This window comes from Paecilomyces variotii, assembly GCF_004022145.1.
Source record: "Paecilomyces variotii strain CBS 101075 chromosome Unknown C8Q69scaffold_9, whole genome shotgun sequence".
NCBI lineage: Eukaryota > Fungi > Ascomycota > Eurotiomycetes > Eurotiales > Thermoascaceae > Paecilomyces > Paecilomyces variotii.
In genome coordinates, this window is record NW_021167148.1 from 452,948 (window position 1) to 468,146 (window position 15,199).

At 50.0% G+C, this 15,199-nt stretch overlaps 5 protein-coding genes across 5 annotated transcripts; 1 reads left to right on the plus strand and 4 right to left on the minus strand.

The window, feature by feature from the left end:
• Positions 1–543: 543 nt before the first annotated feature.
• Positions 544–1,333, minus strand: C8Q69DRAFT_508797 (hypothetical protein; the record flags this gene model as incomplete). Its single annotated transcript, XM_028633012.1, has 2 exons — positions 544–901; positions 984–1,333. The coding sequence occupies 2 exons, from the start codon at positions 1,331–1,333 to the stop codon at positions 544–546; spliced, it is 708 nt and encodes a 235-aa protein (XP_028483214.1).
• A 2,341-nt stretch (positions 1,334–3,674) lies between these two features.
• Positions 3,675–6,633, minus strand: C8Q69DRAFT_327503 (putative SH3 domain protein). The gene is made up of 7 exons (XM_028627436.1): positions 6,468–6,633; positions 6,032–6,391; positions 5,813–5,965; positions 5,687–5,760; positions 5,271–5,640; positions 5,065–5,216; positions 3,675–5,010 (listed from the first exon to the last, which is right to left on the minus strand). The coding sequence occupies exons 1-7, from the start codon at positions 6,493–6,495 to the stop codon at positions 3,901–3,903; spliced, it is 2,247 nt and encodes a 748-aa protein (XP_028483215.1). The 5' UTR covers positions 6,496–6,633; the 3' UTR covers positions 3,675–3,900.
• Positions 6,634–7,442: 809 nt separating this feature from the next.
• C8Q69DRAFT_327726 (kinase-like domain-containing protein) lies at positions 7,443–9,526 on the plus strand. The gene has a single exon (XM_028627437.1). The coding sequence runs from the start codon at positions 7,544–7,546 to the stop codon at positions 9,509–9,511; it is 1,968 nt and encodes a 655-aa protein (XP_028483216.1). The 5' UTR covers positions 7,443–7,543; the 3' UTR covers positions 9,512–9,526.
• A 703-nt stretch (positions 9,527–10,229) lies between these two features.
• C8Q69DRAFT_474028 (50S ribosomal subunit protein L15) lies at positions 10,230–11,517 on the minus strand. Its single transcript, XM_028631098.1, has 2 exons — positions 11,177–11,517; positions 10,230–11,090 (listed from the first exon to the last, which is right to left on the minus strand). Exons 1-2 carry the CDS (start codon positions 11,485–11,487, stop codon positions 10,493–10,495), a joined length of 909 nt encoding a protein of 302 aa, XP_028483217.1. The 5' UTR covers positions 11,488–11,517; the 3' UTR covers positions 10,230–10,492.
• Positions 11,518–12,373: 856 nt separating this feature from the next.
• C8Q69DRAFT_508801 (putative mucin) lies at positions 12,374–14,446 on the minus strand (the record flags this gene model as incomplete). The annotated part of the gene is made up of 3 exons (XM_028633013.1): positions 12,374–13,572; positions 13,628–13,901; positions 13,964–14,446. The coding sequence occupies 3 exons, from the start codon at positions 14,444–14,446 to the stop codon at positions 12,374–12,376; spliced, it is 1,956 nt and encodes a 651-aa protein (XP_028483218.1).
• Positions 14,447–15,199: the final 753 nt, after the last annotated feature.

A 15,199-nucleotide genomic window follows, 5' to 3' on the forward strand; every position in this document is an offset into this window, starting at 1 on the left:
GGAGCGGCACGCAATCCCCTCTTAAGGTAACTTATCTCCAGCGTCTTCTTGAGGCCCTTTCTTCAGTTGTTTCAATGACCAGGGCGTGCTGTAGATCTGAAGATCCTATAGCGACCGAGCTCATTGTTTGGCTGAGAAGTCTTTCATATATGTTATCACTACTCCGTACTACTATCTAGAGATAGTGCGATTGGCCATGTCAAGCAAAGCAGTGAGATGTTTTTGGTTCTTAAAATTCTTCGGATGAAGTGGCTTCTTCCAAGGTTTCAAATTCCACTAGATTGTTACATTCAGATCACTCATATCTGTCTATAGATAGAACTGGATACAACATTAAGTCATAGCACTCATCAACAAGGTCATTATTCCAGTCATAAGGAGTCCAACCGTCGAGTCTCAGCACGAGAGATGAAGAGCTTCGAGAACACCAGAAAGAAATAAAAAAACAAGCCCCTCGCAAGAAAGGTCATAATGCAGAGATATAAGAGACGTTAGGATAGAATTAGAAGACCCGTCAACTGCCAGAGTTGCCAGGATCATTGATCACCACTTGCCACCCCACGAGCTCCCGCCGAAAATGCTGCCATGGCTACTTCCTGGATGTCCTGAGCCTTCATGGTGTCTATGTTCTTTGATCTTATCCCCGATGATGTTCCCGAGGATTGCACCACCAACGGCACCCAAGAATCCATGGTTCTTCTTGTGACCCAGGTAGTAGCCCGCTGCGCCACCGATCAGGGAACTGCCCAGGCCACGCTCGCCGTCGGCGGCGTTGGGATCTGCGCCGGGAGCACCTTCGCCGTATTGAGCGTGAGGGTTGCTGGGGTCATATGGTGGCTGTTGTTGCTGCTGTTGAGGGTTAGGCGAGGGTGAGTAGCCGCGTGTATTGTCAGGTGGTCCACTGGAGGAAAATGAGTCAGCTCCTGCTTTCTCAATCTATGGTATGCGGCAAATAATGCTCGAGCAGTATGGGATAGACGTACTAATATCCATAATGGCCCTGCGGGTTGCTATTGTCATAAGCACCGAACTGATGATCGGCCTGGCCGTGCTGGAAACCACCGGCCATCGGAGGACCAAAGCTGTCTTGTCTCCGTGGCGGTCCGAAGTTCTCAGGCGGAGCGCCTTGGTATGGCACTGGGGGCTGATATGCGTTATGCGGCTGCTGGTATGGGTAGGCGGGGTCTTGCTGTGGTGGTTGTTGGTAGCCTCCGTATGCTGGTGGATGTGGCTGGTAGGAAGGGTCTTGATAATATTGACCTCCTGGAGGCGGGGGAGGGGCGTATCCTCCAGGCGCTGGAGGGGAATAATGCTGGTTGTACGGGTCAGACATGGTGTTGATGTGATAGGAGATGTGGTTGTATAGAGAAGAGGGGAGCTCTTCGAGATATTTGCTGGGTTGTTATTGAAGAAATTTTCAAGCAATAGACCAGGGAGGATGCGGAGATAATATATACGTTGGCAGATTCGTACACTGTACACTACATGTACTGGTAAGCGCTCCACCATTCCCCAGTGGAGGGGCCGAACAGCCGTTCAGTTGATTAGACTAGTTAACTAGAGCTCTAGGGCTGAGCAGCAGTGCCACTTGGTGCCCATGACGTTCCGGCCCGCCGTTAGCAAGGCGCAGCAGGAGATTCGAATCCTTCTGTATTCTAGCGGGTTTCTAAGCGTCTAAGCCTCGCTTGTAACTATGGCGAAGTGAAGGCGATTGCACTCAGTTAACGGTCATTTTCTCGAAGATTTGTGCCCGTTTGTCGTATCACCTGATCACTTACCACGTGGTTAGGTGGTAGTTAAGAGAAGGTGATCATTAACTAGCAAGTCCTTCTCTTCCACTAAGTAATCAATCGACTTATCCATCACCTACCCCTAGACCTGCATCCTCTGGATTCTCTGGATCCTACCCTTCATTAGAGGACATATGTAGCATCCACGTTTCTACTGACATTGCGTTAGGTTACCTACTTTGCACCTTGAAGAAGCAGAACTGGCATAACGTTGGAGGACCAGTCATCTCCGTCTAATGATGATGGGCGAAATGTCCATTTTTTCAATAGTTCGATGAATGACATGTTGGGCGGGCTATTACCGAATCTTCACTCCTATTATTTTTGGACTCCACGGGTTCTACCAACAAGCTGCTCTCTTTACAACAAACCAAGAGTTCCAGCAATATCTACAGAAAATAATCCCAAGCCAAACGCAGTCCCAATGGAACCAAAATACCTTATTTAAAGTGCCATTGGCACAGCAGGAGCAGGTCTCGAGAGGGAAAGCTACCTATTGGGCCGAGAATAATTTCGATCTATGGACCAAAACCATTCTGCACCTATCAGTTCTATTCAGAATGGCTTTCTTCTTCAGTCATCTATACATCAATTATTTAACGATTATTCAATTTCAGTGAACCCAGATGTGAGTGGTTTTACCTATTGTATAGGGATATAACGGATATTCCGCTAATTCATCTGAAGGATAATTATAAGATTACTTGTTTTATCCCTGATAACTTTGGATTAGATGGAAGAATCCTTGACCCTGTATGTCTGTTGATGAATCCTGCTGATTCGGATGAAATTGGGAGATTCATCAACAAATGGTAGCATGTCCCATCAATCCAGGCATCTCCAACCATAAACCATCGTTTTCCTGTGTTCCAGGGCTCTCGCAGGGTTTTCCTGCTGTCTTGTCAAAAGCTAGGTTGATCGTCGTGATCGACACCGCTAGCACCCCTCCCCGCTGACTGCACTGTATCTACCCCATCAAGATCTCATCGAACGCCATCGATATTATCATCAGTTGAGCTCTAGAAACCTTGTGTAACCAGTCTACTGTTGTGTCTATTGTTTTGTCTGAGTTCTGTTGTCCTATTGACTGAGGCCCTCGCTGGCTACTCCGTGGTCAAGTCGTACCTCAACGCCGTGGTGGCATCATTTTTTCATCATTTTTTTCATCTCCTGCATCATCTTCATCTCCCAATTTCATCCGAATCAGCAGGATTCATCAACAATGTCGAAATCCTGCCGACCCAAATCGTGTCTCAGATAATGTCTTGCGCTGGCACTTTCGACAGAGCATTCTTAGAAACATGAGGGGAGCTGGGGAGCCTTCATGGGAACATGACTTCCCACCAGGATCTGATATGTTAAGAGAGATTCTAGAGGGACCGTTTCCAATTGAACGGTTCGAAATGGAACTTTCAGCTAGACTACAGGGGTGGCCAACGAGACCAGGACTTGACTCAGTGATACGGAGGGACAAAAGACCAAAAGAAGGGATATGGATGGCACAGGTAATACGAGACATCAGTTATGTATTGTTCTTTAGGAAGCTGCCCGCATACATTATCTAGACAGAAGTAGTCCTATTATGGAGCATACTTAGGGAAGGCAAACAGAACAGATGGTTCAATTGATCTGCATGATATCCTCTAGTTCAGCTTGTGTCTGAATCCAATGAAATATTTGAAAGAAGCATGACAATAATTGTGACGGCGATGTTATGTTAACTGTTTAGATACTGCCCCAAAGCACAGCAGGGCCGGAACTAGCTTACGTAATGCAATCATGTGCAACGAGAGTATGCGAGAAACCCAGGTCAAGGAAATAAAGCGCCACAATTAGTTGTGGCGGATATAAGAATCGTTGATATGTATCGAGACAAGCATAGGGGTATTTAGAGGAATGAACAAAGAAGCCGGACGTCCAAACCGTCAGAGAACTGAAATGAAAAGGGGTAAAAGTAGGAACGAAGCATGCCCAGGTGAAATAGTAGGTTAAGAAAGAAAGGAGGAAAAGAAAGTTGGGCGGTTCGCATCGGATAAAATCATCATGAACAGCTCCAAATAGCTGTCGTTTCGTTGCAAGAAGAGCTTTCTCAAGCACCTTCCTGAATACTTTATTTGACCGCGACCTTCTCAGTCTTGCGGGATATCCATTTCCCTAGCAGGTCATCAAGTTGACCAGACATCTCTTTGAGCCGCCTGCTTTCTTCCTTGAAGAGACTACCGGTGATAGGATGATCGGGTCCGGCCGGTGGTACATTGGACTTGTCATGAACAATGATGAGCAAGTCCCGGATGTCATTCTCATTTTCCAAGTAGGATAGCAGGCTAGCATCGCTCCACGTAGGAGTCGGGGCAGATGAAGAGGGGGCGGTGTCGGGAGCTCCATCTTCGTGCTTAGACTCGGGCGCCTCGACAAGTTCAGGAGAAGGCGATGACAGAGGGGATACAGGCTGCTCTTCCGGCGACGAAGTATCGGCCATTAGGCCAGGAGGTTGTGTGGATGACTGGGTGTCTATAGGCGATACATCCACCGGTGACACCCGCGCGGCACTCTGTCCCTTTTGGGGATGTTGCGGCGGAGACACCCGGAGTCCGGCCTGTTTCGGCGCCATCTGGGCCATAGGGCCCTGTCGCGGTTCAGTGTCTCTTGGTTTCGACCGATCCACGGCCGGTTGCACAGAAGCACTGAAATTAGACTTGTTCGGAGAGTATATATCCACATCGACCTTCGTTTGTTCCTTCGAAGCAGCCTCAGAAGTGCGCAAACGAAGGGGTTGCGGTTCTGGAACATCTTCCATTTGCGAAGACGTAACCTGGCGGATTGATGGGCCAAAGTTCTCTTTCGTCGGAGAGATCTTGTCGCTAGAAGCTTCCTGACCGGCAGATACTTGCTGCACTTCATTCGTAGACGATGCCTCGACAGGTGGCTGTTTCTGTAACTTGCTGGTCTGTCGTTGTGGACCTTGAGCTTTCGGAGAGCGGGATTCGAGAGACTCGGACGATGTCTTCGGCGGTGGTGACGAACGAGAGAGCTCCTCAGAGGATTTCCCGTGCTCTTCGCCCTCATCTTCGGCCGTTTTGCTCTTCTTATCCTTCCTCTTGAAAAGGCCACTGAGCATACCGGACTTCTTGTCCTTGCGCTTCTTATCGTCTTTGTCCTTCTCTTTGTCCTTGTCTCCCGCAGCCAGCTCCTTTTCAATTCTCTCCATGCTTTCACGACTCTTTAAAGCATATCAGCGGAAGTGATCCAGAAGTAGTACTATTGCTGAGCTTACCTCTTTTGCCTCAGTGGAAAGACCGTTTGCAGCCGAGTCATCCCGCAGAAGGTTTGGTGTAAGAGATATCTTCTTCGTTTCTACACTGTCGTCTTTGAAGAAAGAATCCGTGTTTCGCACGGTTCCATTTCTGGATCTGCTCACCGTAGGCTCTTTAAACGAAGTAGGTTAGCTAGGAACGGCATATTTTGCGACACTGCTCTTACCCTGTGCATCAAGCATCTCCTCGCTTGTCCGGGGATTCTCCGAAGTTGTAGGATCTGACTCCTGAGCATCTTGCGAGGCATCAATCTCCTCAGCTGTCTTTTCCTTGGATTGCTTTGGCCTCAAAGGTTGGACGACAATGTCGGGATCCTGCTCTTCATGCACATCTTGGGCATCTCGGCTGGATACTTCCACGTTGTCGTCGAAATAATCATGTTCATCCTGTTCCTCGTCTGTTGAGTATTCGACATCAGATGCCTCAACATACGTGGGAGCTGTAAAGGTGACTGTCTTGGCATTCCTCCGGCGCATTGCCTTCTTGAGAGGGTTTTTGGACTTTTCATGGTTGTCCCCAAGCATTGTTGCCGAGAGCTGAATCTATTAGAAAGTGATTGAAACCATGGAGTCATAGACTTACGTCAATGTTCCGGTGTTTGTTCAACCGGGCAAGTCTTTCAGTTGGTGTTTCGATATGTTCGGCCGGAAGATAACCTACTATTGTTAGCTGTGTTGGTGCTACGGGGAAACACAACACAACACATACCAATGCTTCCGTCTTTAACAACACGTACGAGCCACCAATAACTGTTGCTGTCGTCAAGCAGGACCATGGTATCTCCCTTTGTCGCGTTTGCTTGTCCCTCGACCGTCGCAACAAACGTGTGAAGCGCATAGACAAACTCGAAATCGATATCCTCTGTTTTCCATCAGCACTTGGCTTCCAGGATTGAATCACTAGACTGGATATGCTGAAAGCACCCACCATCGTCAATAGAAGGAGAACTCGAAATCTTATCCATCATATCGTCGTCCAGGAGGTCGTCTCCTTCTCCGTCAACAAGCTCTTCCTCCTCCGCAGATCCTCCACCTGCGCCATTGCCGTAATTTCCATTTCCTCCGTCCTCTGAGGCCATCTCATCTGGTTCGTCATAGATATCCACTCCATTTTGATGTTCGTCGCCTGGTCCCGCGCTATGGATCTCTCCTCTCGTATCACGTTCTGCATGGCGCATTGACTGTTCTTGGTGGGGCGCTGGTCGGCCGGGCCCAGCTGGACGCGTCTGTTGCCGTGTATGGTCCTGAGCTGAGGCTTCTTGCTGTTGACTTTGAAGGTCAATGGTATCTATATCCACATCTTAGCTCGGTCGATCGGTCTCTCAGTGGACCACAGCCATAATGAAGCCAACTGGTTGACATACCAGCACGAATGATCTGTGGTCTCGTCATGGCTGCAACGTCTCAGGCAGATATATAATTAGCGGTAGGGAACAACGCAAGATCAATCCGTAACGGCGATTTGGGCGATCAGAAGCATGAGACACAATCTCAGCGCAGAAGCGATTGGTATATCCTGCATCTACCAGGACAGCACGGATAAAGAATGAAAGTCGATTGCGAGGAAACGAATGAAAGATAGTGCAATTGTGTAAGATACCGTCGATGAACGAAGGTGAGCAATTGCGGAGTGCAGCGTATAGGGTACGGACTAGCCAACCATCCCTCTTATGGGAGCAGAAGATAAGGACTCTTAGGAGACACAAGACGGACAGAGAACAGGCAAATGAAAGCTAAAAGATTGGCGTACGGACGAGAGTCCGACGTGAGCGACAAGATACCGCGTCCTGCCTTGAGTCGGTCTGGAGCCGTGCGACGGTTCCCCGTAGACCGTCTCAAAAGGAGGTCTCCAGAGACCCTCAAACAAGCGCCCCTTGCGCGCGGCTGTCGGAGACTTGCTGGCCCCCACGCCAAGGAACGCCAAGTCGATGCCAAGCACTTGCCAAGATCAAGGGCTCAGGGCAAGGGCAGATCTTAGGGCAGATCGGCGTCAGCTGACTGTGGAGATGGGGCGTGCCGTCATCGGCAACCTCCGATTCGGACGGATCAGTTTCCTCCGCGCTTCTCCTCCGCCTGCTTTTTTTCGTCTCCCCCGATCCGGCTATTCCCCGGGCTTCGATTTCTCATCATACAACTGACAACATCATCACCTGTGTGTCCCCCATCAGGACTGCCAACGCTGTGCTGTTCGTCTGGGCGTTCGTGTCTCACGATCTGCGATCTATAAAGCGGGGTTGACGTATACGACATTATTACTTCTCCGATTTCCCCTCCCGGCGCCGTCAAACTTTCGGCGCTGGGGGCAGGCAGCACTTCTTTTACACTACACCACCACGTTCTCTCTCCTCGCCACCTGCTCCGGTAGCTGTCACCATCTACATGCTACCGATCGTTTCTCAAACATCTACATCCAGAAGCTGTTCGTGCTCTCTGCGAGGGCATGGCTCGTGCTGAGAGGGAAGCGCTTGCAAGATTGAGGATTGATACGGCATTCCCTCGCCGTCAAAAATCAGGGTATGCTCACAAGTCTGGGACAACAGTGAATGAGGATGGAGTCGAAGACTTTAGCGAAATCGGCTTGGACCGTTCGGGGCGCAACGGTCATGGTGCTGATGATGAGAGTGAAGTACTGAATGAGCTGCATACCGAGACGTCTCCAATCTCTGTCCCGCGGGCCGGTGATCATCCTTCAAGCGTCCATGGAGACATAAGTTACTCCCATAAGCCGGGGGATGTCCGTCCCTCGCCAATCGAAACCTTCCTGCAAACCCGACGACCTTCCATCAGCTTTGATCCGCATGTGAGACTCGAATCGGGTGATCATCATGTGTTGCAGGAACCAATGGTTAAGCGCAATGAGGAAGGCAGGTCAACATCCAAGGCCCAGATGCGACCGTCTGGCCTGCGGACAGCGCAATATCAGCAAGATACACCTTCCATGAACGACAAGGAAGCGAGTCCGCATTTCAGCCCCAGAAGGCGGGAAAGACAGCGTCTTTTCCCTACCGGCAGTTCTCGTGTGAGTTCTCTGCAAAGTCCTGTCGAAGACAACTTGGTCGGCTGCGAGCTGGATCGCCCTACGTCCCTCACTTCGATTTCCACCGCTTCCCCGCTCACGGAGGAGCTGCGGACTCCACCAGAAGGGCCTCGTGATATGCTTCTGTCGCCCTTTGCTGTCGCATCACCTGTGCAGCGGTCCACTTCGCTAGATGATCCTAGCCTATGGGCAGATAGCCTTCCGACGCCATTTAGCAACAAGCCAAGAAGTTACACATACGACCGCAATGGCAGCCTACGACAGTCGATGCGTCACTCTCGTCGCTCCACTGCCTCCAGCGGCAAGTCTCCGGCCAGCACATTTCTTTCGATGTGGAGCAGTCGTGAAGAACCAGCTCCTCAGCCAGATGATGAAGGCCAAATGGTCGGCACCGAGTACGTGCTTGGCAAGCAGATAGGATTCGGAGGTTTCAGTGTTGTTAAGGAGGCTTACAAGGTAGAGGAAAGTGGCGAGACTAGGCGGCTCGCTGTCAAAATTGTCCGAAAACAAGTGACTGGCAAGAGTGAGCGTGAGAATGACCAGGTCCAAGCAGAATTTGACCATGAGGTCCGCATCTGGCGTTACCTCAACCATCCCAATGTCTTGACACTTGATGCCGTGTACGAGACCGACTATGCCACCTTTTGTTTCACCAAGTTAGCTATCGGCGGGACTCTATTTGATGCGGTTCGTTCGAATCGCCAAGGTCTTGACATGAAGCTCGCACAGAAGTATTGCTATCAACTGGCGTCTGCTATTCGATATCTGCACGAGGATGCCCGCATTGTGCACAGAGATATAAAGCTGGAAAACTGTCTTTTAGATCCAGTTGTGTTGCCAGATGGAACTAAAACTTCCAATCTGGTGCTGTGCGATTTCGGGATGGCGGAGTGGATGAGCACTGATAACGGTGGCAGCTCCCCCGACCCATATGACAACGCTGCTGACCGTCCGCCCCCCAAGACCATTGGTCCGTCTGACACGAGTACGAGCATAGCAGGAAGCCTGGAATATGCTTCTCCTGAACTTCTTTCGTCGACTGGAGGTCTCATCGACCCTGCCGTCGACGTATGGGCGTTTGGTGTTGTTGCCTACTCTGTTGTTGTGGGATCCAGGCCGTTCCAAGACCCTTTCTCGCCACGGGTCACCTCGAACATCCTCAACGGGAACTGGAACCGAGATGCTGTGCTGGCACGCGAAGCTCGCGGGCAGGGTTCTCGGGATTGTCGAGATGCCCTGGAGGTAATCAACGGATGCCTTGAAATGGACCTTCGGAAGCGATGGAACATCAGAGATGTTCTCGATTCTATGTGGTTGCGAGGTTGTTCCGACAGCGCCGGTAGCGTGGACGAAACGGTATGGAAGCTTTAAGAGTAAACTGCCACCAGGAGTGATAGCTATGTCAAACTCTTTCTTGCTGTGTGGTATGTACTGGTATAAATGACGTTTCTCCTGAATTTTTTGTTATGAACGAATCGGACGGTGCACATTTTGGACTCAATATGATGATGACTCTGGGTTTGGCAACGATCGTTTGGGGGCGCTCTGATAGCAAGGGAGCGCTACTTATTTGGCGTTTACGATCGATGATACCCATGTCTGTTGTCTCAAGATTATGTTTTCTTTTACTCTGCTGAAGGGTTATATGCGATGACATCACGTGGATGAAGTGAGTTTTTTTTGTCTTTTTTTAAGCACTGGCGTTGGTCTGGTCCTGGATCACGATTCTCATTTCCGTCATTTGTGGTGGCATCATGTATTTATATCTATCTTTGCTTTTTCTTTTTCACTATCTCCCGCAACTATCTTCAGTATTTATTCCGACTTCTCTCAATTTGTCAGCGATATGTGGATTATGATTATACTCATCTCTGACTTGATGAATCTCGAATCTTTCAACTCATTTTTATTCGATTCAAAATATGGTGCCGATCCAAAGCTTCAATGAGGTTCTTATAGAAGCTACCTTGGGGAATAACCATCTTCTCATTCATAAAATCCTAGATAGTACGTTGTTTATTTGTTTTGTATGTTCATAAAGAAGATCTTTCAAGAAATGTTCATATTGCATGTTGTACACAGAGGTCTAATCCATTTGAATGTTTTCGCTCGACATATTTCTTCTATACATACATACATACATATAACAGCATCCTCTCGGGTGAAGATAAAAAAGGTAGCCCGACGGGATGAAGATGAGGTGAAGTTAGAGGAGGGAAGGAGGGAGAGGTATGATATGGGCATTATCAAGCGAGGACCAATACAGGATTCGAATATATCAAACTCCAGCGACGTTGAGATGAAAAAAAAAATCTGAAAAGAGAGAGAGAAAGAAATGGAGAATCAGAAAAACTACCAGAGTCTGTTCTCGGGTAATTTCTTCTCTTTCTTAACACCCGCAGCAGATCTCCGATCGGCAGGAGAGCGGAAGAACAACGACGGACCTTCCATCGGCTTGAGCAGATGGCTGAGGTATCCCCTATGGGCGGGATCACGATAATATTCGATATCCTTTCTGTTAGTCGGGTCTGGAAGACGGTACTTGAAGCCCATCTCCTTCATGATTTTCGACTCGCTGATCTCCTCGACGGTCTGGTTGAGCGCCTCGCTGCCGCTCTGGGCCGTCCACGCCAGAGAGACGAACGGGTGCGTCTCGCCTTTGATGATGCGCTGGATAGCGGCGCGGGTGTAGAAGCGAGTGGTGAGGGTGCCTCCTGCGGCCTCGACGGCGGCGATGGCGGACGCGGACGCGCGAGACACGACGATGTTGATGGGTTGTTTGAGCGAGCTGGCGCCGCTGGCGAGGAGCTTCACGCCGTCTTTGGTCTGGTGGATGCAGCGCGATTGGGCCAGTTCGCGCACAGTGATGGGACGAGTCGGGTCGATACGGCCTTGGTCAATCCATTCTTGAATACGTTCGAGGTTCACGGGGGCGAGTTCGATAGAGAATCTGTTAATTAGAATCCATCCCCATCAGTACATGATCATTCATCATTATCATAACGCCCTCAAAGAAACACAACAAGAAACACATACATATTCTGAAACCCCCGTTCTCCATGGACGATAATCTCCGGCGTCTGACCACCATTGAATCCCGCAGGAACTTTTCCATGCTGACCCTGACCTTTGTGACCGCGTCCGGACGTCTTTCCCTTACCCGAAGCAGGACCTCGACCTCGTCGAATCCGCTTATTATATGCCCCGGGGTTGTCGGAGAGCGATGCGAGAATGTGAGCGTTCCGACTCTGCTGCTGGAGCAGGAACGACAATGGCGATGCAGTTGTCGAAATCTGGATGCTGGAACTCTGCAGAGGCAGAGCCAGCGCGGGGAGTCGTGGAGGCATGATGGGGGTTTGGGGGGCCGGTTATGATGATCGCGGTCATGTCCTGTATTTCGGGATGAGGATCTTTTGATGTTCGGAACGGAACAACTGGTTCGGAGTGCACTCCGCAGTCCCGGGTCTTGGCGGCACAATTCGTCTATGTTTTCGATAGTTAATAAGCAACATTATTGTGAGAATAGTTAACTACAATCTTTAGACGAATCTGTGATGCACATTAGTAACTTGTTCTAAAGTCCCCAGCTGGAAATTTCATTCCTCGGATTTCTCAGAATAATGGATCCTTTCGAAGCAGATGGACTACAACCTACTGGCAAACTACGGCGAAGATAGGAGTTGAGATCGAATCACTTGTTAATGCTGCATCTGTCTCACATGAGATCCACTAGATTTCCCGCATCACGGCTCACAATCAGAAAAGATGCAATGTATCATCATCCAGAGATGACGAATCTGAATACACACATAATCCAGGGAGTAAGTGAACTCCTGGAAGTGGCATGATAGTAGAAAATAATAAACATGTTGCCATAACCACGGCCGTAGACTTCCTTAGGTCAGCTGACCACTAACGCCCGAAAATGCAGACATCAACAGATGCAAGTGCCGCCGGGGAGCCCGAAGCTCTACCCGGATGAACATAGAAGCTCTGTGATCAAGAAATACAGGACGCCGTAACAATGCAAAAGTTAAAAGGCATATGGTGGTGAAGAGGGAAGAAATCCGATAAGTATCGGAATAAGAAACCGTAATATCCGTCTATCTGGCATAACTCCAGGGTGCAATGCTCATGATCTAGAATTCTGTACAGGGTGAAGTTAAAAAATCGAGGGTCGTAGAAGCTTCGTAATTAAATAAGAGGGATCAAGAACCACCTTGGGGTCTTGATTCACGAATGGTAGTTGTGGCCAGCCAGGAAATTTGGCTGTGCGATCGGGCCCTGAGGCCATGCTTCGTGCTGAAGGTATGGCAGCACTCCCGTCTTCCGTTCAGATGGAGTCTTCCCAATCGGTTGATAACGCATCTGATCAAAAGACAGCGTGCGGGGGTGGTGCAGAGAGGCAGACGGCGGTGGAATAAGAAGAGTGTTGACAGCCCTCACCGGGCGGTACGGTGAGTTCCGGTTGGTCAGGAAGAAGGAGGGGGAAAGATGTGCCTGCGGAGTATGGACGGAGTAGGCGGACAGAGCAGGGGAGACGGTCCCTGATGGCAACGTAAACGGACTCTGGCGCCTTCCAGGGTCGGGGAGAGAAATGGGTCCATTGTAGATACTGCTTGGAGGTGCAACACTTGTTGGCGCAGGCAGCTGCTGGGCCCACGTTGTAGGGGGGTTGTAGACCGACGACATAGGGCGTCCACCTGGAAGGGGAAGCTGCGGGACCTGGGAAATCGGTAACTGAGCATTCGCGCCCATCGAAGCAGAAGTGAGAGGGATATCAGGCCGTGGCAGACGTGGGACAGAAGCTGACATAGACGGCACGGTCGTAGGCGGCATAGACGTCGGCATCAAGACGGGAGGAAGGGTCGTGGCTCCAGTGGGCATGGAGACTGGTGCCATGGAGACCGGTGCCAAGTTCGACATATGCGTCGGATAATTGTTCGACACAGCAATCTTCTTTGCTGGATGGCCTTCGAGTTGATCGTCCCAGTTTCGCTTCCGGCTTGCTGGCCGCGATTCTGTCTCGGGCACCTGCCTTGGAGGGGAGCGGCTGGGGTAGGGCAAACCGTTGAAGGATGGATTCCAGCTGGGCTGCACAGGGAAATGGCCTGTCACTGGAGGTGACGGCAATTTCGACGCGGGAGATGACGGAACGTTGCGTCCATTGGAGGTTGGCACGAGACTGGGAGAGAGTTGTAGTACAGGTGTCGTGGCAGTGAGTTCGTTCTCTGCGGGCATACGAGATGCCTTGTTGAAGTAGTCTGAGAACAGATCGAGTTTCACGTGCCACTGCGTCCATTCCTCTTTCGACACGAAAAGGTTGTAACGAACGTTACTCAGAAACTCCACCTCCATAATATGGATTTCATCCACGGAGATTCCCGACACTTCTGCCCATGTTTTATTCGTGTATGTGTTGTCATCGAGAACTGCTAATAGTCAGGATATGATGTCCTTTGCCCCAAAAGTTCAAGGTTCACCCACATTTATTTCCCATCATTAAAGCAATGGTCATCAGTCTGAATTCACTGCCTTTCTTCCCTCTCACTCCCGGATTGAATTTCTTCAGTCGATATATGAACAACAAAGCCAGAAGGATGACATTCTGGCTGACTTGCGTGGTCGAGAGAATCGTCGTGACCCATTTCTGGAATCCGATCGTGGGAATAGCTTCCGGTACGAGAGAGTAGCTCACGGCCATACGGTCTTCGATAGCCTTTAGCTTCGTAGTTTTCTCGAACCAGAATAGACAGGTGATCTATAATAGTACAGTCAGGACATTGCAACCGCATCACCCATCATCCACTGTTTCATCCCTACCTGAGCGGCAAACTCCGCAAGGCTTCCCTTGCTATCATTGATCGACGAGGGGATTTGGAGATAAGAGGCTATCGACCCGTTCGAACCCTTCTTCTGCTCGGTGGTTTCTGACGCAGAGCCATTCTGGGAAGACGGAGCTTGGCTACGGACTTTGCTGGCAGGCACTCGGGTGGCGCCAGAGCGTGAATCCAAGTTCGACTGTGACATGGAGGATAGACTGGGGTATTTCGAGATCGGGAGTCCACACGATTTCCCTACATGATCCGACGAAGTGGCCGTTGTGTTATAGGCGACACCGGTCATATCGCCTGGAGGCGTAGGCAAACCGTCCCGCAAGGGAACAGGCCAGCTCATAGACCCTCCCGATGTGGTATCCAGCGGTTTGTTCGGCCACAGCGGTAGCCCTTGACGGTGGATGTTGTGTGTCAGTGGAGGAGTCGGATCGCGGATCGAGAAGTGAGGTTGCGGGAGAGTGGAAGGCATAGGGACGGTGATAAAGTAGAATCAGTCCCTGGATAGAATCGATGTGAAGGAGGAGGTATTTCCAGAAGCCGGGTCATGGAAATTCTCATCAGCAGTCTCCGCAATCAATTGATGGATTAAAAGGCCAGGCCTTGCTGCTTTCACAGGCGTCCCAAAAGGCGGGGAATCCGATGAGATGTAAGTCACAATGAGAATCTACAGATTCTGGACGTCCGGCGGTCCACTTTTTTGGAAAAGAACTCTGTGAATTGAGGAATAGTCTAGCCGCTTGAAAGGGAATCGGTAGCAACGCGCAGATCCGGTGAATGCTTTTAAACCAGGCCTGGTTCCCATGGAATGAAGGCAATGAAGGGGGGAGGGTTTCTCGCGGGGAGAGAGAGACAGAGAGAGAGAGATGTGAGCTCAGGCCAAGGACAAGCTCACATATTAGGGAAGAGCAACACAAGTGAGAAAGAGAGAGAGAGAGAGAAAGGATACACTTCCAATCAGGAGTATATGATGATGATGACGATGTTGATAAAGGGAATCAAAAAGAGAAAAGAAAGGAAAAAGACAGCGAGAAAGGGCAATAATGAAGGATGAGGTCAAGACATCATGCCTCATCCAGAAGATGCTCTGTATGGACAGGGTCGGTTAGTACTCGTCCGGAGTGGTGGTGCCTAGGCGCTGCCAAAGTTTGACCCGGAAGCAGGTCCATCGGTTGATCCTCCTTTCTGGACTTTGCTTTTTGGCCTGGTCCGTTTTGGACGTTTC